At 38.2% G+C, this 25,885-nt stretch overlaps 1 protein-coding gene across 2 annotated transcripts in view; it reads right to left on the bottom strand.

Moving 5' to 3' along the window:
* LOC126469949 (cullin-1-like) overlaps positions 1-25,885 on the bottom strand; it is a 233,353-nt gene that overhangs the window by 23,976 nt on the left and 183,492 nt on the right. For both annotated transcript variants that reach the window (XM_050097359.1, XM_050097358.1), the window contains exons 10-12: positions 24,270-24,533; positions 14,417-14,596; positions 9,228-9,377 (exon numbers count right to left, since the gene is read on the bottom strand). In XM_050097359.1, the coding sequence (XP_049953316.1) occupies positions 9,228-9,377; positions 14,417-14,596; positions 24,270-24,533 (594 nt within the window). The remainder of the gene's footprint in view (positions 1-9,227; positions 9,378-14,416; positions 14,597-24,269; positions 24,534-25,885) is intronic.

Genomic DNA, 25,885 nt, shown 5'->3' with positions numbered 1-25,885 from the left:
GGTGTATAGTACAAATAACTTTAATCGTTACTGTTTCTTTGTACATGTGCAGTGTACCATTTGATGTTGAATAAAGCTATTATTATTATTATATGAGTGTTCATGTCAGTAATGTTTTGATTTGGAGTTCTGTCAACCTAAGTCAAACAGTAAGCTATGCACAACAAAAAGAAATACTGCAGAACAAGATGAAGCATGTGTGCACATGAAATATGGGAGAATGTGTGTGTGAGTGTGCAAGGAAGGAGCAGGGGGGATGTATGTACCTGTCTGTCTAATTCAATTGGATTAATTAATCATTATGATCAAAAGCACATAAGCCTATAATTGCTATACTCAACTCATGGAAAATATTGCAGTTATTACAGGAATCAACAAGTCGACGTCTTTCACAATATGACTTACGTATTAAGAGAAATGACCATATAATCAATCATTTTTCTCTAACTGCTTGTGTGTGTGTGTGTGTGTGTGTGTGTGTTCAAATGGCTCTGAGCACTATGGGACTTAACAGCTGTGGTCATCAGTCCCCTAGAACTTAGAACTACTTAAACCTAACTAACCTAAGGACATCACACACATCCATGCCCGAGGCAGGATTCGAACCTGTGACCGTAGCAGTCGCGCGGTCCCGGACTGCGCGCCTAGAACCGCGAGACCACCGTGGCCGGCTGTGTGTGTTCAGATCTTTGTTGAATATCAAATTATTTGCAATATTTTCTGTGTTATCATTCGAAATTTCCATCTATGAAGCAACGTGGAGTGGCTTTTGACACCTTCTAAAAAACAAGACGACCCAACAGTTTCGCTATGTCACCATGATGTGATGCTAAATGGTCTACAGCTAGAGGCTATATTGGCAATATGATGACAGTGTTTTACTGTTAGTGGATTGCTGCTGAGCTGTGAGTTGCTGAATGTGTTGTTATTTCTAGACATCTCTTTCACTATGGCACAGTATTTGCTTTCCATCACACTATGGTGAATAAATGTTGTGCACCAGGCTGTACTGGCAATTAACATACCGGGAAAAAGATATCTGTGTTCGTATTTCAAAAGGACACCACACTGAGGAAGAAATGGACTCAAGAAATTCGACAGGAGAACTTCACTCCATCAGAACATTCTGTGGTAAGCACTATCAAGTTACATTTATAACAAAGTATGCAACAATAAATTATAACCACAAAGGCTCCATCATCAGCAACAGCTTCACTGAAAGTGTTGTGCAAACAACAGTCAAATTTCAGATTTACATTGTTTCACTGTGTATCAACTGTACAGTGCATAAGTTACATAAAATTATATGTGATAGCATGAACAGCTAATTTAATTTTAACTCCCTAAGCAATTACAAAAGTAAATGTGGCATTTCAAAAATTCTGATCCTAAAGTTCTTTTAATTTGATGAGTAGCATTTTCTGCAGAATGAATAACAAAATGTTTTTAAGGAAGAGAAAAGTACTGATCTCTCTTTACTAAAAAAGATGTGTGGCATACTTTTAATAATGTGAAATATTTATAGCAAGATGATGTGTAAGCACTGGTACAAAAAATTTATTTGAAAATTTGTTAGGGATAACTTTCTTTTCATTTCCTTTCCAAGTTTGTCAAGAACACTTTATCCTGAGAGATCTGATTCTCCAAACCACTGCAGTTGACTGAAAAGCAGGGAAAACATTAACACTTCCTTTGGAAAATCCCAGATTGAAAGAAAGTGCAGCACCATGCTTATTACCAAATGTCCCAGATATTTGAGCTCAAGACAAGATGTTCCATGGGAACCCCCAAGTCAAAGAAGACAAGAGGCTGAAAGCAGGTGCTTTGGCAACAGCTATATTCGAAAGCACAGAAACAACTTCTGCACAAAAGGAAAACAGCAGTTTTCAAACTAATGATGAATTTGTGAGATAAAGTGAAAATGTTACAAAGAATGAACTGTGGAGTAAATTTGTGAAAAAAGTATGTACTGTTCTGTATTTTAATTTTGAGAAGACTCCATATGTTATTGTGTATATAAAAGTTTGCAGAAACCTCACTGTTGAATTGCATTTGACAGCTATAGATATTGTTGCCAGCACAGACAGTTAACAATGTAAACACAGTTGAAAACATTTTGGAGTTATTTATAGAATTAATTAATGGCAGAGAGAGTGATTTACACATGCCAGTTATTCATGTCTTTCTTGGACCTTTACAAGTTAAAGAAGGTAAGAAGAAGGTTGTTCCATTCCTGGAGTCACAAACTGCATTATCTCTTCAATCCAAAGATCATCATAAATTTGGTGCAGGGCTTTTTATTCTTTGTTCTCCACATGTTTGTAAGTTTTTATGAACATCTGGTTTTGTCATTCTATCTAATCCAAATTCATTAAGGAAGCTTAGCTGCAATACAAATGTGAACCCAAGTAATCCTAATTTCTTAAGTCATTTGAAGGATGAAGTTTCATGTTTGGAACCACATGAACTGTTTGTGATCTTTATGCTACATGATATTCACATCAAACCATATGTAGATTTCAAGGTAGGAAATATTACTGCTGGCAATAGCAATCAGTGCACAGTTATTCATGATACAGCATATTCATTCTCCTTTCAAAAAAGTTGTGTCATATTGCCTGTGAAGAAACTGAATGCAGAAAACTTGTGTAATGTGGTAAGGACATTAGTGGTAGATGTAGAAGCTGTTGGCTTTCAGATAGTTTCACTCATTGCAGATAATAATGCCATCAATAAAAAATGTGTTATACATTTTGCAAATGCATCACAAGCTAGTTTTGTGTATCTATTTCCTACAGATAGTAAAAGACCTCTTTTTTTCCACATGACACTGTTCACATTTTTAAGTCTATATGAAACAACTGGATGAATCTGAAGACCCATAGGCAAACTTCTTGTTATCCTGATACAGTCAGATATGAATCTTCAGCTATAGTTAGGGAAGTACATTACAGAACGTCAAAAGCTGTAAAAAACATAGTTATGGTATGTCAGCGTAAGCTCTGTGACCTTCAGCTTTAGAAAGGAAAAATATTAAACAGGTTACTCAAGTGTTCAGTGACTATATTGAAAGTGTTCAGTGACTATATTGAAAGTTGCTTGGTTGAGTTGGGGCCAGTTCATTATGTAGAGAACTGGGAGGACGATAAAGCCAAATTTATAAATTTGGATTAGGACCTCATGGTCCACTGTTAATGTTAAAACACCTCTGAAGGGAATTCACCATAAAGGAAAAATGCAAACGCCTCTGACCAATAAAGCAGGAGACATGCATAGCAGTTTCCTGGATAAATTCATTACTTGGTTACACAAATGGAGACGTTTAAGCTCAGAGAATGGGGAACTGTCCCTAGAAACACACACAGCACTTCAGCTTACTATATATGGATTAATGCAGGTAACTGAATACTGTAGCAAGTAACTAAAGACATCTTATATCTTACCAGGCAAGTTCGAGACTGCTTCTCTGGAACCAACATTATGGCTATACACATGATTATCAGGATGTTAGTATCATATCTCACTCAGCGAGTTGTTGGAAATTGGAACGAAGTTAAGACTCATGTGTTATCTTAGAACTAAATGTGCGCCCACAAAAGAAGTTGAGAATTGTAGAGATGCATGGTTGTGATGATAGTACTGAAAGAAGTGTGTGTGATATTAGTGATTAATTTCTTAATTTCTGTATCTGTAATGATGATTTCAAACATGTTGAATATGATCTCTCAGTTTTAACATACATTGCTGTTTTATGCTGCTGCTCATTACTAAGGAAACTTCAGTGTACAGACTGAACAGATTTTTGACACTTAATAGGTCTATGACAACTGATAAGCAGTTTAATTTAATTATGCAATTGGACAGAGGCAATTTGAAATCCCAGCATGAATTTCCTGTGACAGTAGTTATGTACAGTTATTTGACTCTGCAAAATTTGTTGGTAACACTTCCTTCATGAAGCTGCTGTATCATAGAACAGTACCACCTGAACTCAAAAGAAATAGTTATGGCTCGTGATGTGGTGTGTGAAATCTGTTGTCCTCAACACACTGTCCCATAAATGTGTAGGAAAATTATATGGACCACTGTAAATATTGAAAAGAATAATTATTGCAAAAGAATAATAATAATAATACATCTGTGCAATCTCTTCAAAGCCCTAAGAAGAAGAAACTTCAAACAATGTGCCACAATTTGAAATAATTTTATTTTTTATTTTTGTCTCTTTGATCTGTATTGGTTAATACTGCCTTCCATAAATCCCCAATGCAAAATGTTTTTACTCTTTGATGCAGTGCATGATGTTTCTACTGTAAAATCAAACTTAAGTGCTGCAAATTGTTTTCAAGATGTTAAGAAACAAAACTCAGAATTTTTAGTGCACAGTTTGACAATGTTATCTTCTGTTGCTTAATATGCATTACTGGTTGCCTGTCACTAGCCTCTCGATGAATCCATAATAAAATACTTTTACTCTTTAAATGAATGCTGCAGTGCATACTGTGCTAAGTGATAAACGCAAAATCAAACATGATGCGCAGTCTCCTGAAAATGTCAAGAAACAAAAAGTTCAAATTTTCAGGTACAGTCTGACATAAAATTCCCTTTGAACACTTAATAAACATTGCTTCCTACATACCACATACTTGCATTTCCAGATATGACAACTAAGTTCAAAGGGAAGGTGAGTCATTAAGCATAATTTTTCACTGCTAAACGAAGACAAAAAAATGCAGTGATTAGGTACTCCAGTCATGATTTCTTTGCAATAATTCACAACAGAGTAACAAGTGGCAGCAGGTCTCACAATGTAGCAGTTTTATGTGGGCAGCTAAGAGTGACATCACAAAGCTGTTGGCAGCCCTTGTGTACTCGGAGGTGTTGGGTGACTCGTGCCCCTGTGATGTAGACAGCTCTACTGTAGGTGAAACTACAACCGAGGAGTGTCTTTAGCGAGGCCAGATTAGGCCATGGTTCCTGATGATGGGCAGCAGCCTTTACAGTAGTTGGTAGGAGCAATAGTCTGCATGATTGACTGATCTGGCCTTGTAACATTAGCCAATATGGCCTCACTATATTGTTACTGCACACAACTGAAATCAGGGGGAAACTATAGCCATTATATTTTTGCATTGAGATCATGCAGCTCTGCTGTATGGCTTAATGATGATGGCTATATCTTAATTGTATTCAGCAGCAAACTCTCACATGAACACATGCACTCAGAACAATGCACAGTTCACCTGGTCAAGTCATTCAACAGAGACTCGTTCTGTACTGATGGTCAACTGCACCAAGGCATCAATATAATTATTTCAAGAAATTGGAACCAAATTTTTCTCATCACAACCATTACTCCTGTGTCCACAAAACTGCTAAGAGCACATTTTTAGTACACAGATTGACAATGACGGTTTATAAGGCCACTGATGATATAGAAGTTACTACAAGTAGTAACTTCAGGGCGCAAGTGACTCAGCAAGGCCTGTCAGTGTTTTGCAGGTGTGTTCTGAGTTTTACACTTACGCAGAAAATACACTTCAACATGGTAATGGTTGGGTCACTGCTGCAATTGTGCAGTATCCTAGTAATCCAGTGAAGGCCTTCACAGGTTTGAAGTGTATTAATATCAGAGATGTGATTGCTTATCGCACATTTCAATTGCCACCTGCTATCACTGAAAACACAGAGAAGACACTGAATGCAACATCTGCAACCTGTGCAACCCAATCAAACAACTTTCCAGTGTCCAGTGAGACTGTACTCAGTACATCATCTTTAGAGGGAGAAATTGTAAATGTTCATTAACTTTATATTCACAATTGCATTTCAAGTTACGTTCAAAAGCAGACACTTTAAGAGACCAGCACTTCACTGACCTTCATTCAATGACTAATAGAAAAGCCATCTGCTACTAACACTGCTATTATAGAAAACTCTTGACCATTGGGGCACTTTGTAGTTAGTTTTAGCATGAGCACTTTAATATAGTTGTACACCTGTGAGTCTAAACTCTCCATGTTTGTAATTGAATTTAAGTGATGTGGTTTCTAAGGCGAGTGCAACTAAATGGGAGACCATTTGCGACAGTGACATTCAATTGTGAGAGGTTACCTTCACAGTGGTCAAAACATCCTAGAGAACTTGGCATGCCCGCATTTTGCATGTGGATGGGAATGTGGAGATAACCAGGGGCCTATGGAGAAGGGAAAGTAAGTGGGTCCATAAAACAATGAGGCAAGTAATGGGACTGCCCATGGGATGCTGGCCAGGATGAAAATGCACTATTAGTGTATATGGAGCATGAAAAAGAATTAACTCACATGAACACAAACTGATTACTTGGTAGATTCAGTTCATAGCATTTGCCAGTTTGTTTGCAACACATTTTGCTGAAAATTATGTGATCTAATTGGACACAATGTTGGTCCCTTGGCTGAAGTTGGTTCAAATTAAGTCCAACTTGCAAAGAATAATTGGCATACAGCCAGGGGGTACATCACAGGACATAATTTAATTACTGCAAACACATGGTTTAAGAATAATAAAAAAATACTGTATTTTAGAAGAGACTTGGGGACACTGAATGGTTTCATATTGATTATATAATTGCAAGAAAGTGACTTTAAACAGAAGGACATTTCAGGGGTAGATGCAGTTTTTGACCCTAACTCGTTTGTTATGGATTTCACATTAAAACTGAAGAAACTGCAAAAACAGGTAGAAATTTTAGAAGATGGAATAAGGATAAATTGAAGGAACCAGGGGTTGATGATAGTTTCAGAGGGAGCATTATGCAGTGATGGACTGCAGCAAGGGAAAGAAATTCAATAGAAGATCAATGGATAGCTTTGTCAGATGAAATAGTGAAATCTACAGAGGATAACATATGTCTAAAAATGAGATTGACAAAAATGCGTAATGGCTAAGTAGTAATGGGTAGAAGAAACATGCACAACTATGGGGAAGATAGATGCCACCTGTACAAAAATTAAAAAGATCTTTGGAAGTAGGTGCAGATGAAATGGAAGACATGATACTGGAAGACAAATTTGACAGAGCACTTAAAGATCTAAGTATAAACGAGTCTTCTGGAGTAGATGACATTCCTATACAATTTTTGAAATCCTTGGGAAAGCCAGCCATGACAAAACTATTCCACTTTGTATGCAAGATATACAAGCCATATGAAATTGTGAATACTACTGAACTATCATTTTAATAAGACATGGTTGCAAAATATTGACATGAACTATTTAAAAAAGAATGGGAAAACTGGTAGAAGCTGACCCTGAGCAAGATCAGGTTGAGTTTTCCCTGTGGCTTACATTAAAAGAAAGGTAAATCTACATTTACACCATTTATAGATTTAGATAAAATTATGACACTGTTGACTAGATAAAATCTTTAAAACTTTGAAGGTAGCAAGGATAAAATACAGGGAGTGAAAGGGCATTTACAACTTGTACTGCATTATAAGAGTTGAGGGACATGAAAGGGAAGCAGTGGTTGAGAAAGCTGTTAGACAGGGCTTTAGTCCATCTCTGATGTTATTCTATCTATACAATAAGCAAGCAGTGAGGAATTATGAAAAGGTATTAAAATACAGGGAGAATAAATAAAAATCAAGGTTTGCTCAGGACGCTGTAATTCTATCAGAGATGGCAAAGTACATGGCAGAACAGTTGCACAGAATGTATAATGTCTTTAAAAGAGATTATAAGATGATGTCAATGTAAGGAAAACAACAATGGAATATAATGGAATTAAATCACAGTTATGGCAAGGGAATTAGATTAGGAACTGGGACATTGAAAATTGTAAATGAGTTTTGCTGTTTGGGATGTAAAATAACTGATGATAGGTGAAGTAGAGAGAATATATAAAATACAGACTAGCAATAAATAGCAAGAAAAGCTTCTCTGGAAAGAGAAATTAACTGACACAAAATATAAATTTAAGTGTTAGGAAGTCTTTTCTGAAGACATTTGTTTTGAGTGTGGCCTTATACTGAAGGGCAAAATGTGGAAGATAAGCAGTTCACACAAGAAGACAATAGCTTTTGAAATGTGGTGCTGCAAAAAAATGCTGTATGTCAGACTGGTAGACTGAATAACTAATGAGGAGGTTGTACTGAATTGAACTGAGGTAAAACGAAATTTACAGCCCAATTTGCCTAAAAGAAAGGATTGGTTAATACAACACACCCTGAGGCAATCAGGTATAGTCAACTTGATAATGGAGGCAAGTGTGGAGGTTAAAAATTGTAGAGGGAGATAAAGGAACAAGTGCAGTAAGCAGGTTCAAATGGATGTGAGTTGCAGCAGTTATTCAGAAATGAAGAGGCTTGTACAGGATAGACAAGCATAGAGAACTGCATCAAACCAGTATTTGGACTAAAAACAACAACCGCCGCCACCATCACTGCCGCCACCAGCACCAGCACCACCACCACCACCAAAAACAACAACAACATTTGTTATTCTTGAACACATTTCTAATGTACATCATAAAAATTTAAAAAGCACAGTAATATTTTCCAATTGTTTTAACACATGTACTCTATGACTGGACAGACCTTCAACTGTGTTTCACAATGGTCACAATCATGCTATGCTAAGATAACTGACCTCATATCACTTCTTCTTCTTCTTCTTCTTCTTCTTCTTGTGTCTTTGTCGTACATCAGCACAGGGTCGGCATGGTTAGCAACAGATTTGGCATGGCTAGTTTAAGGGGCAGTCAAATGCCCTTCCTGTCATCTGTTACCACCCAGAGATGGAATACGTGTACTCCAGCTGTTTGCGTGTAGTGTGATTCATGTGAAAGTGAGTGAAAGTTTTCTAAATGTTTGCGAATCATGTAATTGTGGTAGAACTTGGGTACCAGCCTGTTATTCACTCAGTTGGATGTGGGAATTCGCTTAGAAACCACATACAGGCTCAACAGAAGACCGACCCTCATCATTAAGCCACTGGGCAGATTCAGTCACCAAGGATGACACACCTCACCATCCAGAAAGCAGTGCTTTAACACGCATGGCTATCTGGGTGGTCAACTGAGCTCATATCATTGCTATCAATTTATGCAATGTATATCACAGGTATCACTCTGACACACACACACACACACACACACACACACACACACACACACACACACACACATACACATACAAGCACAAGGCCTATACAAAAGCAAGTATGCTATTTAAGAGTAATACTTACTTCAGAGGGCACTGTAAAGTCACATGGCTGCTGAAATGGCCAAGAACCAGATGAAAGTACTTGGATATTGAAATCTATGTCCAATGGTTCATGTGAATTAATCAGATGTGTTTTGAACATCTCGTTTAAGTCTTTGGAAACACCTATGTCCTGGTGAACAAGAACAACTGCTTTATAAAGTGCAAAAATGTGCAAGGTGTTAAGAAAATTACATTTTATGCCAAAACTGTTTTTTACATTTTTGCAATGATACTAAAATGTATTAAAAACAGTAACTATAAAAAGAAAGATTATTAACAGACCTGTATACACAACAAAGATGCTTGTAAATTTGCACTTAATTTCATTATAGCCTTAGATAAAACAAAAACTGTATGTAAATATACTGCTTGAAAATAGTTCTAAAAAGAATAAAATCTACTGGTGACTCCCACAGATGTTACATAAAGAATTACATAAAGCCAACAGTGTTTGTGTGTGTGTGTGTGTGTGTGTGTGTGTGTGTGTGTGTGTTTGTGTATGTGTGTGTGTGTGAATTTTTTCTTCATGCTGTGCATGCACATCACACAACCTATGCCAGGAGAATTCTTAACAAACTAATATGCTTCCAATGTGATTAATCTCTGAAAATGTAACTCATTACTGCAGACACTAATAACTAATCATTGACTGCTTTTGTACCAAAGGCCTCAAATAACATACCAAAACAAATGATAAATGGGACAAGAAGGAGAAGAATCTTTCATCTTCAATTTCCATTGCCAATGCTCCATCCAAAATTACAAAATGGTTCAGATTCTCACTCCACTCACTCCATTCACTTGCCCCCAGCCAACAGACCTACAAAACTAAATAGTCTGATTTACTGCAGAAGTGAAGTTAGTCTGGTAGGCAAGAAATACTCTTTTGACAGCTATCATTGAAACATTACCACAAGAATTATCTGAAAATAATCACCTTATTCAATGCCGATGTATTCTCCTCAGCTGTTTCAAAGAATTGCCATCAGTAATTACAAAAATACCAATTTCGTAGACAACAGAAATAATCACTACAAGGCAGCTGATGTAAAATCATGTGCAGCCTGCAGAGAGAAGTATTGTATGACTTGATGGTGTACAGAACCAAGTCTAGCTCTTTGAATTCATTTTGCAGTTAAACCAATATGTGATTGCACGAAAAATTCAGGAAACTCCTAGATAATTTTATACTTTGATGCCATGAAGATCTTTCTGATGAACTGAGAGTAGGTACTAAGGGAAATAAGTTTTCCCACCACCTGCTGACTAACTGTACTAGATTAATCTTTTTTTTGTTTTTTACAATGAGCACAGCCAAAATGTTGCTTGTTCCATGATATGTTACTCACTGTATGTGACAAATTACAACAGAAATTTTCTATTAGACATACAAGTCTTCAGACCAGCTTTTGACACCACATTTCAGAACAATTGCCATCACACAGAGCCCCAAATTGTCCTCAGATGTGTGTGTAGGTCGAAATTCCAAACACATAACGCAAGAGTGTCAAGAGTATGACACTTTGAACTTACTGGGGTTATCAGCCAATACTTCTTGAGCTGACAATGATCTCCAATGAAACTACAATCAAATAATGATAGAGAAAATATATTCATTAGATTTTCTATAACAATGCTCTGCAGTGAGGCCCATCCATGCTGCTGTTTTCCACACATAATCAAAAGAGGCTTCGTATCTCTATCTGAATCATCACAAAACCCTGGTCAGGCCCTATGACACCTCACCACTCAAGTTTCTTACCCAACGTTTCATATCCTTAAAACCATAACAACTCCAAAGCTATACACTTGAATATCATTGCTACAAGATTACCTAATTAATTTAAGGAAATGTACAAGCACTCATGTCATGTATGATCTTAAGTACAACCATTGTCCAGCGGTGTATTCATGCAATTATGACAACTGCTAAGCTGTCAGTATGGAAACATTGACATAAATCAGCTGGGCCTTAAATGATCATGTGCAATACCTTGTAATGGAGCATATGCTGTAACAATAGCAATTACTTCTGCAATTATTTCACCATGTGGGCAATCTTGATACTGCTAGAGAACTAGTACTCTCACAATATAGCAGATGAGAATTTGCTCCACATTGCATGCTTAGTTCCTAATGCCCACTGGCCTCAATTTCATGCTCAAAACTCCTATCAAAGAAATTACACTCTCCTTGCTCTTCTTCATATCTGCCATTGTCTAACTCCATTTCCCCAATTCTCACTCAATTTAATTGTTTCCCTGACTTCACATTTTTTAAAGCTCCTCAGCCCCAACCTTCACCCTCCCACTTCAGTTTTGCAACTTTTATCACCAACGAGTGATGCTTCTCCACCATCCGACCATGCGCTTTTCCTCTGTTGGTGTTCATTTTTATCTCCACTATGTCTTTATCCTCAGTCTATTCTACTTGTCCAACTTGTTAACCACTCTTTATGCCACCTATTGCCTATCAGATTCACATATTTTCACTATAATTAATATTTCACCTCTTAATCCCATTCTGCTGTGTGATCACACACATAGTGTTCTGCATGATTTTCCTACTCAAAATAAATAATCTTTTAAATAAATAAATAATCTTTTCTCCAATCAAGTCTTCTGTTCTGCCAAATTAAAAAATCTCTAGTAGTGGACATTAACACTGTGTCATCTTTCAGTTGTGCTTTGATCTGTAGCAGCTTAGAAAGTACATCTGTATCCTATATTTATTTCATCATGTTTCAGATGAAAGATAGCGTTGAATGTCCTGCCAATGACAAGGTAATTTAGAGATCAAGGACAAGGTACTGCACATATGGATGAAGAACTTCACCACAGCCTTTAAGTAACTTGGTGAAACCACAAAGAACGTAGTTCCAGATAGTTGAACAGGGATTTGAACCACACCTCTCCAAAATGTGAGTTTAGTGTCTTATCCATTCAGCCATCTTTCTCGGTCATCTTACATTTTCTCGATTATGTAAAACATTACTGAACATGGTTGCTGAAATAGACCACAACTAAAGTTGGGGGAACAAATTTTATAATTTCTAGATTTGTTTCCCTGACCAATTCACAGTGTTTATAACTATACGAGGTGCATTCAAGTTCTAAGGTCTCCAATTTTTTTTCTAATTAACTACTCACCCGAAATCGATGAAACTGGCGTTACTTTTTGACATAATCGCCCTGCAGACGTACACATTTTTCACAACGCTGACACCATGATTCCATGGCAGTGGCAAAGGCTTCTTTAGGAGTCTGTTTTGACCACTGGAAAATCGCTGAGGCAATAGCAGCACGGCTGGTGAATGTGCGGCCACAGAGAGTGTCTTTCATTGTTGGAAAAAGCCAAAAGTCACTAGGAGCCAGGTCACGTGAGTAGGGAGCATGAGGAATCACTTCAAAGTTGTTACCACGAAGAAACTGTTGCGTAACATTAGCTCAATGTGCGGGTGTGTTGTCTTGGTGAAACAGCACACGCGCAGCCCTTCCCAGACGTTTTTGTTGCAGTGCAGGAAGGAATTTGTTCTTCAAAACATTTTCGTAGGATGCACCTGTTACCGTAGTGCCCTTTGGAACGCAATGGGTAAGGATTATGCCCTCACTGTCCCAGAACATGGACACCATCATGTTTTCAGCACTGGCGGTTACCCGAAATTTTTTTGGTGGCGGTGAATCTGTGTGCTTCCATTGAGCTGACTGGCGCTTTGTTTCTGGATTGAAAAATGGCATCCACATCTCACCCATGGTCACAACCAACGAAAAGAAAGTCCCATTCATGCTGTCGTTGCGCGTCAACATTGCTTGGCAACATGCCACACGGGCAGCCATGTGGTCGTCCGTCAGCATTCGTGGCACCCACCTGGATGACACTTTTCGCATTTTCAGGTCGTCATGCAGGATTTTGTGCACAGAACCCACACAAATGCCAACTCTGGAGGCGATCTGTTCAACAGTCATTCGGCGATCCCCCAAAACAATTCTCTCCACTTTCTCGATCATGTCGTCAGACCGGCTTGTGCGAGCCCGAGGTTGTTTCGGTTTGTTGTCACATGATGTTCTGCCTTCATTAAACTGTCGCACCCACGAACGCACTATCGACACATCCACAACTCCATCACCACATGCCTCCTTCAACTGTCGATGAATTTCAATTGGTTTCACACCACGCAAATTCAGAAAACGAATGATTGCACGCTGTTCAAGTAAGGAAAACGTCGCCATTTTAAGTATTTAAAACAGTTCTCATTCTCGCCGCTGGCGGTAAAATTCCATCTGCCATACTGTGCTGCCATCTCTGGGACGTATTGACAATGAACGCGGCCTCATTTTAAAACAATGCGCATATTTCTATCTCTTTCCAGTCTGGAGAAAAAAAATCGGAGGCCTTAGAACTTGAATGCACCTCATACAATGCTACAGTTTGACAACTGAGTCATTTTCTGCTTATCAAGTCTATATAGCTGATTCTCATTTCCACAGAAGCTGATTTTGAGTCTTAGTCTTCACATATCAATCAAGTCTTCCCTTCAAAGACAGTATCAAGGGGCTAACTGCACCTACAGATACCAGATATCTGCTCATCCTGTAACATAATGCATAATGATAATGTGGAATGTGAGGTCATTGTACACAAACAGAAAGAGGCAGAACACTATTTCTTTCGTGTCTATATTAGTTTTTGGAATGCATGCTGTGGCGAGAGAGTGATCTGTAGTGTAGTTCGAGGTCCAAGATGGTTGAAACGTGACAGTTTGGTTGTGAGTTGGCAAAGTGGTGCTGAACACGTCAGTTAATCCATAACAAAGATCATAACAGTTTCAGTAAGGTGAATCCCATTTCCACAACAATTTTCAATACGACAAGTGAAAGTTAAACTTGCAACACTACAATGTTGTGTCTCTTTACTTCCTGTATATTGGTACTGCACAAACTTTATCTGTCAACAATACAATATAAAGCTACTCTGAAATGAAGAACAAGTTGAAAAAGGAGAGACAGACAGAGAGAGAGAGAGAGAGAGAGAGAGGAGTAAGAGGGGTGGAGGAGGGAGAGGGGGAGGGGGAGGGGGAGAGGGAGGGGGAGGGGAGGGAGAGAGGGGAGAGGGAGGGGGAGAAAAAGAGAGAGAGGGGGGGGAGGGAGGGAGAGGAAGATCTTTTCGTACCTGGAACATCCTTTGCAGCTTTGATGTGTACTCAAAACCACATGTTTGTTTTAATTTAGAGATCATTGATGCCTCCGCATCGTCACTTGCAGACATATGGTGCACCAGACGCTTTGCCAGCATTTTGCTATAAAATTTTTGAAAAACATCTTTGTCTTCTATGTACTTGAAGACAATCATCTGTAGAAATTGGAATAAAATTAACACTCACTGATGTCTAGGAGACATATTAGTCAGTATGTACCATATGAAATTGAAAACAAAACAAACAAAATATGTTTCCAAATGTTTTTCACTTCTGGAATGAAATTTTTAATAAAGTACAAAAAGGCATTAGAGCCTACTGTCTACCATAAATTTATGTGAAATGACTTAGTAATCCAAATACTGAATATGTTCTTGAATCATTGTTAGAAAATACAATACTATGATATATTTAACTGTAAAATAAACAGTTTCTTTCAGGCTAAAGAGCCAATCTAACACTAAATTAGTTATTTGCATGTTCCATAGATTATAACTGCAACATCTTGTTACAGTATGGAACTACTCAGGTATACAATTACAGTACATCTTCTCAGCAGAAAATACAGCAACATGTTGACAATCTCACTCAGAAATTCTACAGTAGGGTAGAAGGAGGTGTCAAGTAGCTGTAATTTTAATCTGCATTTGAAATTAATTTTACTAAATTCTTTACGTTACTCGGCATGCAGTCAAAGATTTTTATGACTGAATACCTCACTCATTTCTGTTCCACACTAAGGCTGAGTCATCAATAGTGTACACCATTTATTTTTTCCTCCAGACTGTGATTGAGTACTGAGAACAAACCTCATATGAGTGCAAATGTACTGTGAACTGGTTGCTAGGGGAAACAGTTTATAGTGATATTTTGGTCCACAATAAAACAAGTGATATACAAAGAAATTAACTAATGCCTCCATTCTTGGTGGGTAAATGATTCAATCATGAAAATTAGGAAAATTAGTGCCAAAACATCTGTCAGGTAGCTTGGAGGTACGAAACAAATATGTGATGTAGAGATAATTCTAAACAGGGGCTTGCTTGTCTAGCTTTCACTTTTTCCATGGATTTACAATGAATGTCTAACCTAAAAGTACACAAACAGAGTAAAATGCTCAGTGTACTTTCATGTATAACAATATATTATATGGCTAAAAGAGCATACCTTCTTGTCCTCTGAAATCACAATGAAGCAGAGTGAGAGGACGACATGAGTCAAACTCAGAGCTTTGCTTTGGCACCCTAACTGAGCTGCTTTCAATAAGTAGTTTGCACTTTAGGTGGACTATGATGCCAGCTACTCATCTATACCATCTTTGTCATCTATCTGGCAAGGCACAGTATTATTTCTCTAAAAGAATCATGTGAATGTGTTAAAATTGACACAATGAGGAGCTGCACTCATCTTCAAGTAAGTTTATGAATTATTGTCAAATTATTGTGCTTTTTTCTCAAATTAGATTTAAAGTTGTTATTTAAAGTGCATCCCAGCAGAAGCTGCAATGTTGCATTTATTTAAAGATACCAGAAACTATCAAATCAACGGATGTGCTGGTTACTGAACCAGCCTCCAGATTTTAAGTTGATCAGAATAATTACTATGATGACACTGCTGAAACTAAACATTCATACATTCAGGAAGTGAGCAGTCACATGATACATCATATGATGAATCTCTGTTAATGAATTACAGTTACTTTACTGGAGGAGAAAATTTGTTTATGCAGGAAGTTTTTTGATGATAACTCTAATAAAAGGAAATATAAAAATTTAAAACTCGATAGTATTTTTCCAATACCAGAAAATTTACCTTGGGTTCAACAAGTGAATGCTGTGGCTTTAGGAAAATAACTGATGTATATTTTGCAATATTGCAACATATAAACAAAGAATGGTCAGTAACAGTCTGAAAAGCTTCTATGGGTGTTGCAGGGTACACTGAGCTGAGAAATAACTGTTAAAAAAAATTCAATAAGTTGCATTATTTCCATATGAATTAGCACTGAAGTTTGCCATTCAGCCTGTTGTGCAGTCAGATTCAAGTGGCCCACCAGATACAATTTATTAGTGTCAGTTGTTCTCATTGCTTAGATGACAGTACATGACACTGCTCAGCCTTTGGCTCAGGTTGGATCTCATGTCCATTTTTTGTATCACTGTCTCGTTCAGTTTTAGGAAACCAAATGAAGACCACATGGGTCACTTGAATTTGTGGGCACAACAGACTCAGTGGCTAACTTCCATGCTAATTGCAGACAACCTTGTAGGTGGGGCAACCACAGCTATGAAAAGTCATCTTGGGTATTAACCGTTTCACTGCTCCAGACGTAAATATACACTAATTGTTTCAGTGCTCCAGACGTATATATACTATTTGCTATAAAAAATACTTGAAGCGGTTCCCTGCTACAGTCGTATAGTTACGTATAACACCAACAATTGGGCCAGCGAGTCGGAGGTAATTGTTGCCCAAGTATGCAGTTCAATTGTTGGAATACTAGGAAATACCTGAAAGACTATTGAATGCTGAATTCTCTTTCTGCTGAGTTCATTCGAATCGCTATATTACCTAGTTTGTGTGGGGCCGTTTCCGCGTTACCGAATAAAATGACGTGACGTTACCATCCATTTACAGACGATGAGCTGCTGAGTAATCTAAACCAAAGTGATGACAAGGACATCATCTTGCCCAATCCAGCTGATTATGGGTGGACAGATAATGACAATGATGAGCTGGCAGATAAATCTGTCACCACAAATATAAAAAATATTTGTGAACCAACAAATGTTGAACCAGTAAATGCAGATCCAGATTTTGATGTTATCATCGATTCTTTCTCTGATTCTGAAGGAGAGCCTGAGCGTTTGCCTGAAAAATCTCCTAAGAGACACAAAACAGTTGATTTTAGATGGAAAGACTCTGATTTGGACCCTAAAGTGTATAATTTCGATAACAGTGGTTTCGGTTGCAAAATCGCCAATTTAGATGATTTATGTACTGTATACGACTGCTTCCAAGTTTTTTTTAGCCAATAAATTGTGAGCTACATAGCTGAGCAATGTAATTTATATTATGAACACCTTTGCAATGATGCCAGTGAAAAATCAAGACTGTGACGATGGAAAAACACAGTGACAAAGTTTACTGTTTCCTTGCTGTAAATTTTCTGATGGCTCAAGTGGGAAAAAATGAAATAAACAGTTCTTAGACCAATGATCAGTTACTATCTACTCCAATGTTTGCGCAAATCATGCCAAGAGATAGATATCTTCTGTTACTTAGAATGTTACATTTTGCTGATAACAGTAAGGACCCTGGAGATGACAAAATCTGGAAATTACGTCGAATTGTGGATCACTTACAAAAAGTATTTCCAGGTGCTTTCTATCCTTTTAAAAATTTGTGCATTGATGAAAGTTTAGTTCTCTTCAAAGGTCGGGTCTTTTTCTCGCTGTACATTCCTTCCAAACGCCACAGATTTGGTGTAAAATTTTTTGTGTTATGTGATTGTGAAACTGGTTATATTCTTGACTTTATTATTTATGTGGATACACCAACAGATGTAAAAAAAGAAACTGACTTTGGTGTAAATGTTGGAATACCTGGAATCATTGTTCTCACTTTACTTGAACGTTACCTTGGTAAAAAATATATCTAAAAACAAAGATGATGTGACTTACCAAACGAAAGCGCTGGCACGTCGATAGACACACAAACATACACACAAAATTCAAGCTTTCGCAACAAATTGTTGCCTCATCAGGAAAGAGGGAAGGAGAGGGAAAGACGAAAGGATGTGGGTTTTAAGGGAGAGGGTAAGGAGTCATTCCAATCCCGGGAGTGGAGAGACTTACCTTAGGGGGAAAAAAGGACGGGTATACACTCGCACACACACACACATATCCATCCACACATATACAGACACAAGCAGACATATTTAAAGACAAAGAGTTTGGGCAGAGATGTCAGTCGAGGCAGAAGTGCAGGGGCAAAGATGTTGTTGAATGACAGGTGAGGTATGAGTGGCGGCAACTTGAAATTAGCGGAGATTGAGGCCTGGTGGATAACGGGAAGAGAGGATATATTGAAGAGCAAGTTCCCATCTCCGGAGTTCGGATAGGTTGGTGTTAGTGGGAAGTATCCAGATAACCCGGACGGTGTAACACTGTGCCAAGATGTGCTGGCCGTGCACCAAGGCATGTTTAGCCACAGGGTGATCCTCATTACCAACAAACACTGTCTGCCTGTGTCCATTCATGTGAATGGACAGTTTGTTGCTGGTCATTCCCACATAGAATGCGTCACAGTGTAGGCAGGTCAGTTGGTAGATCACGTGGGTGCTTTCACACGTGGCTCTGCCTTTGATCGTGTACACCTTCCGGGTTACAGGACTGGAGTAGGTGGTGGTGGGAGGGTGCATGGGACAGGTTTTACACCGGGGGCAGTTACAAGGGTAGGAGCCAGAGGGTAGGGAAGGTGGTTTGGGGATTTCATAGGGATGAACTAAGAGGTTATGAAGTGGAATGACTCCTTACCCTCTCCCTTAAAACCCACATCCTTTCGTCTTTCCCTCTCCTTCCTTCTTTCCTGATGAGGCAACAGTTTGTTGCGAAAGCTTGAATTTTGTGTGTATGTTTGTGTTTGTTTGTGTGTCTGTCGACCTGCCAGCACTTTCATTTGCGGGAAGTGAGGATGCTTTCAACTCTTCACACAAGCGAAATTACAGCGACGGACAAAATGGACAGAACCACGAATGAATCAAAAACAAAACCAGCTTACATCATAAGCTACACTGAAAACATGGGTGCCGTCGACAGGAGCGGCATGATGCTGAGTTCAGTAGACTTTGTACGAAAAACTGTAAAATGGTATGAAAAGTATTTTTTCATTTGGTGGATCTGTCTCTGCTCAATGTGCATGCATTGTATAAAACTCAAACGGGACGAAATATTTCAGTATCTGATTTTCAACAGAAACTTATCAACGAGATCCTAGAGATTCACCACCAACTGCAAACAGAGGGACATTGTGGAAGGAGATTGGCTGATGGTGACAATCCCTTACGCCTAACCGAGTGCGACTTTATCTCGCTAATCCCAGGAACTTCAAAGAAGAAGGCCACCCAGAGAAGATGTACTGTATGTGCAAAACATGATAAATGAAGTGACACAAGGTACATTTGTGTAAATTGTAATGTGCCTTTATGTTTGAATTTTTGTTTCGAGAGATATCACACTTTGAAGTATTACTAATGTAATATGTTTTGCATTTTTTTTCTCCCAATAAAGTACCTTTTTGAACAAAATAAGACTTTCTGAACAAAGATTAAAAAAAGGAAATGATTTACACTGGCAATACTGTATTTTGCATCTCATTTTCATCACAGTAATAACGGTAGACTGCTACAGTCGTATATATACGCATCGGGTGAAAATAACGCGCACAGGACGGGAGCCGCTGAGAGTAAACACGCGGTGAAAGGGTTAATAACCACTTCAGCTGTATTTAGTCCTTTGTTATTGGATCACTACTGGTTTTGTAGCACTAAAAGCCACATCTTCAGGTGAATGTATGACTAAAACATTAGAGTGGAAAAAGCTTGGAAACTTTTTACCCAACATTCATTGTCCGTCAGAAAAAAAACACCGCTAAAAGGCAGAATGTCATAGAATAAAACAGCCGAATTCAAATGTAGTGGATGGATCCACTTCTCTGATCTATATGGAGAAGAGGCTATTATTTTGTACTGTATCAAGTGATACATTAGTCTTCAGTGACAGTAACAAATACACATAGACAGTCCTGTGGACATGGATTGATTCAAAGTTAAGTATTTCATAGTATTAGTTGAAAACAGTCTTGGTTGCAATTTTAGTTTTTTTTACTTATTTGTTGATACATAAAAAAACTAAAATTGCAACCAAGCCTGTTTTCAACTAATACTAATGCTTCGGTAGCTCAGATGGTAGAGCACTTGCCCGCGAAAGGCAAAGGTCCCAAGTTCGAGTCTCGGTCGGGCACACAGTTTTAATCTGCCAGGAAGTTTCATATCAGTGCACACTCCACTGCAGAGTGAAAATCTCATTCTGGAAACATCCCCCAGGCTGTGGCTAAGCCATGTTTCCACTATATCCTTTCTTTCAGGAGTGCTAGTTCTGCAAGGTTCGCAGGAGAGCTTCTGTAAAGTTTGGAAGGTAGGAGACGAGATACTGGCAGATGTAAAGCTGTGAGTACCGGGCGTGAGTCGTGCTTCGGTAGCTCAGGTGGTAGAGCACTTGCCCGCGAAAGGCAAAGGTCCTGAGTTCGAGTCTCGGTCGGGCACACAGTTTTAATCTGCCAGGAAGTTTCATATCAGCGCACACTCCGCTGCAGAGTGAAAATCTCATTCTGAATACTATTAAACACTGGTTTGCTGATTCATGCCACAGATGGATTGGAAGAATTTCTTATGTATTTCATGTTGTACAAGTTACAACAACATGATCTAATATTTTGTTTGTGTTCTTGTATCCACTCAGCCTCCTCCAGAAGTAAATCTAAGAACACACCACAGTGGAAATGTGTGTTTATTCATTTGGCACAACAAATGATGACAAGCCTCATCCCTTGCAAAGACTTTCCTCACCTGCTTACAAAGTCAGTGGTGATGAGTACATGTAGTTCCAGTGCATAGTCCACCCTGGTTTGCCTTCAGGTTATTTGTAGAGTTCTGCTAGTGAGTGGCCAAACTATTCCTTAGGTATTCAGATTCTTACTGTATATCCTGTAAAGTATTTCGCCATGCCTGTGTCACCATGGGGTCACCATGGGAAATGTCTCTAAATGAAGTTCTTAAGTTTCAGGTGCAACATATTGAATGACTCCTACTCAGCATCCAACAGATGAATATGTTACTATCACAACAAACAGCACCACAGCCAATTTTTGCACCCAGTGTAATAGTAACAAAATGGATTACTCTGAATATCTTGTGCAACTGGGAGCCCACTTCAGCACCTAAAACATTACAGGTATGGTGCACATTTGTATCTATTTTGAAAATTGTGTTCTGATTCTGGTACGGAAGATGTTAGTTACAATGAACTTGTTCATATGCTTGGTGAACATTTTGATGCTCAGCTTCATATTGCTGCAGTGAAGTTTAAATTCATCCAGCTAAAGCAGCAGCCTCAAAAATCTTTCACAAACAGTGGACTGCTGAACTCAGAGGACTAACAAGACATTTCAGGTCTAAATGTTCTTGTGGCCTGGGCTATAGTGATGTTATGTTGCATGATGTGATCACGCAGAATGTGTCAGATTCACGCATTCATGCTACTATCTTAAAACTGCCAGATCTGGATCTGAAAACAGTTTTGTCTATTGCAGTGTCTCAAAATATTGTGGACACAACTGATTTTGAGTCACCATCTATTTCTTGTATTCACAGTGCATAAGGCATTCAGTCTAAAGCGAACGTAAAACCAAATAAAAAAAGAGTTTAGATTAACTGTAAAAGTAAAAGTGAAGCTTTTTGGTCTCATGGTGCACATGGTGTACTTCAGAATAATGTGAGGAAAGCTTATCCTTGGTTTTTTTCTAGGCATGATAGAAAAGCTTGTCCTTGGTGTAATTCAAAGTGTTTTCAGTGTGGTAAGCAAGGTCATATGTAGACTGTCTGTTTATGAGGCAGCCAGAGTGCATGGCTTCAGTATAACTTTCAGGAAATGAATGTCATATTGTCACTGCCACTACAGCTGACACTGACCAATGCTCCCTATTCAGCTTTACAGAAGTCTCTGCTGTAGTCCCCAGACAGAAGAACAAACTTTTGTCTGGTTACAAGTGGCTCAGAGAACAATAGGTGCACCTGTTCCCCTCATCAATACAGACACCACCAAAATGATTGGTAGCCTACAGCTACAGAAGCCTGCTTCTGTTTTGTCTGCATACAATGGTCACAAAATACTATTACTTGGTGTGTGTAATTTGCCAGCAACTTTTTGGGATGTTACAAAATGTGTTTCCTTGCACAGCTAGCTGTGGATGCATCTTCTCATAGGAAATGCTTCTTCTTATAGGATTGGAGCTGTGTTCTCCCACAGAATTGGTTTATCTGACAGGTCCATTGCTTTTGCCTCAAAAACTCTCAACAAAGCACAGTACAATTATAGTCAACATGAAAAAGAGGCACTCACCTTTAACTATCGGATTACCAAGTTCCACCAATACTTGTATAAATGGAAGTTCTGTTTCGTTACTGGTAATCAGCCTATAACAGCTTTGTTCAATTCTTCCAAGCCTATTCCACCCCTCCAAAACACAAGTGTGTGCATTCCACTTATGGAACAGAGAGGCATGGAGGAAACAGAATAACCTGGCGAGGCCAACAGCTGACCCACTGTGACACCCCACTGCTTCCTGGTCACAGCCCCACTCCAAACACAGCTGTCTGTGTTGTGGTTTTAACGGCAGCCTATGCATGGGACAGTATTCTCTAGTCTGGCTGCTGCTATTCTCCAACCAATGGTGTGGGATGACACACAATGTTACAAGGAGGCCATTACTTGTTCTAGCAGTGCAGGTATGAATGGGCTACAGTGTGCTTGGTGCCAAATATGGCAATCCTCTCTTGGCCATATGATGTCAGCTGGTGTCTTGATAAGTTTGCCTATCCTCACCTTTCCATACAGTCAAACGCTGGACCACTGCCACATCTGAATGCTCTACAAATCTGGATATTACATGATTGGACCAGCAGGTCGACACCCACAACGAGACCCCTTTCAAACTCTGTCAGCTGCTGATAACACTGTCTCTCACAAGTACATGGCATCTCCATGTCCTTCACAGTGATCTCTCAACACCTGGTGATGTTCACATCCCTTCTATACCCTACCATGTCTGGTAACAACACTAAACACAAACAACACTAATATGTGTGGATACAAAATTACACTGACATCCGACCATGTTTTCTGGGTACTTCATTTTCTTAGTTAGGCAAGCAAAAGCAAACCAAACAACTGCTACTACAACCATATACATGAGAAAAACTGCTCATTGGTAGTCTGTGCTTGACACAGTCTCATGAGCAGTTTAGTGATTCATTTAACTGGGATGTCACTAGATACTGCACTGGCTGTCAGCAATGTAGCTGAGTGCAAGACTGGCAAGGTGTGCAATTTCATTGCTTCAGATCACAGAGATCATATTGGTGCTGGGCTTTCCACATTTTAAAGCATGAAAGGTATTAAGTGTGTATTCCAATTCTGTGAAAAGTACAGTCACCATAGCAAAATGCAGACAGATGTGCAACAATGTAGCTGATCAGTTGTCATTTCAGTACTGGACAACAGCAATCAGTTAGCAGCCATACTGCCCAGAACCATCTTCTGCTATGAGATACAGAAGCCACTTTCCCACACATGTATTCCTACTGAATGCATGTCAGAGTACAGAGATAAACATGGGAGCAAAAACAGCACCAGCAAATCATTGAAGCTTGTAAGAAGGACTGGGGTAATGAGTTGCAGTATATGCTGGTACACACTGGTGGGAGGGATTGCTTTACTGCTACCTGCACATCTGAGATATCTCCTTGTAATTTTTATCTTTTACTGTAGATAAAACTAAATATAAAATATTGGTTTCTCACTGTTCATATGACAAAAATAGCCTTGCGACTTGAGGAATGGACTTATAATATCCATTCCCAAATTCAGACAACTGACTGACTTGTTCTAGATAATCAGTATACTTAAGCTTAATTTCAATAATTGCAAAATTTCAATTTGCAAAATGTTTGCTTGCATCACTCCATGAAAAAAACTGAATTTTACGTACAACTTGATTGAGTGTATCCTCGAGTTCTGCTTCTTCAGGAATTCTGCTGCTTTTTTTCAGCACTAAATCACAAAATTTTGCAAGTAGTTCTGGTGACTTGGATGAACTATTTGCCAGTTTTGTCACTGAATTTCCATTGATAAATTTTCCACAAGCTTTGTCAAGAGCAGCAGCAAATCCCGCATCATTCTTAAAAGATGTCAAAACCAAATAATTGTATTTCTTATACACTTCCAGTATAATCTCCACATAAATTTTTGGATCCTGAAACAAATATTTTATATCATTATGCACAGCAATGTTACTAAATTCTTGTTAAATTTGTCAAGAATGGCAGTACACTAAAGTCTGAGAACTACATTGTGTAGCATCAAAATATGTATGAAATTCTCTGTGACCAATAATAAAGTTAAATATATTCAGTAATATTTCATTTTAAATGTACATTTAATCTTGTTCTGTGCCATATTTGTCAGTAGCAGCTAACTAAGCCATGAATTGTTCCTTAAACTCTTAAGAAAAGTATTCATAGACAAATTTGATGAAATTCAGTTTCATCCTACAACTTCAAAACAAATAGTCAGTGCTGTCAACTATATTACATGTTTGTTTATTTGTTTTGTTCAAATAAGCTTTGTAATATATTAAAGTATTGACAATATTCTCTCTTCTCGGCAATATTTTCTAGTTCACAAAAAGGAGACAAAACAATGGTAAGAGATCACCAAATTTCATTAATACAAGCATTTAAAAAAAGCCATAGGAAGAGATGTACATTTTGTATAGAAAAACATTGTCATTGGCAAAGAATATGAATACTGATAAAGGCTGTCAACTGAACAGTCTGCATTCATCTTGTTAAGATGTATTATAATCAACCAATCAGAAATTATTACTATTAGGACTATTTCATAACTCAGCAAAGATTTTTGACTGTGAGCACCATAATATTCTCATGCAAAACCTGGTCCTCCCCTGTGTTCTATCTTTGGTCCTTTGTTGCTTCTAATGTAGATTAATTATCTTTTGTTTGCAATGTCACAAGATAAAATGCTGTCCATTTCGCAAATGATATAAATACACGAATTAAAAAACAGTAACACTCATCTGAGCAAAAAGCAGCCTGTGAAAAATCTGAAAATATAAACAGATGGTTCAAAGTTAACAATGGCAGTTTTCACAAGGCTCAATACATGTAGTTCTCCATTTGTCATGAAACAACACCAACTACAATCTGCTCAAAAATGAAATACAAGAAGTTGAAAGTGTTCTGTTTTTTGGGGACTACAAGTAGACCACAATCAGAATTAAAAAACCTCAACCCACACTTAATGAAGTGCCTTATTTCATTTATATTTGTAGTACACAAGAGTACAACTACATGTAATTTAAAAATGCAGAAATTAGTTTATTCAGCATATTTCACAAAATTATTTCTTGGTGAACATTCTCAGACTAAAAAAGAACATTGTAAGTATTACATTGTCTGTTAGTCTTCAACCACCATATAAGACATCTCGTCTTGAAAACTTATTGTGTAGAAAGAAAGCATTCAAACAAACTAAACTTGCACAAGAAAGGGCACTGGGATTCACAGCATGACTCATCAGAGTTAA

The sequence above is a fragment of the Schistocerca serialis genome, chromosome 3, assembly GCF_023864345.2.
Source record: "Schistocerca serialis cubense isolate TAMUIC-IGC-003099 chromosome 3, iqSchSeri2.2, whole genome shotgun sequence".
NCBI lineage: Eukaryota > Metazoa > Arthropoda > Insecta > Orthoptera > Acrididae > Schistocerca > Schistocerca serialis.
Note: the sequence above shows the minus strand (reverse complement) of the source record. Positions and strands in the feature narration are given on the sequence as shown.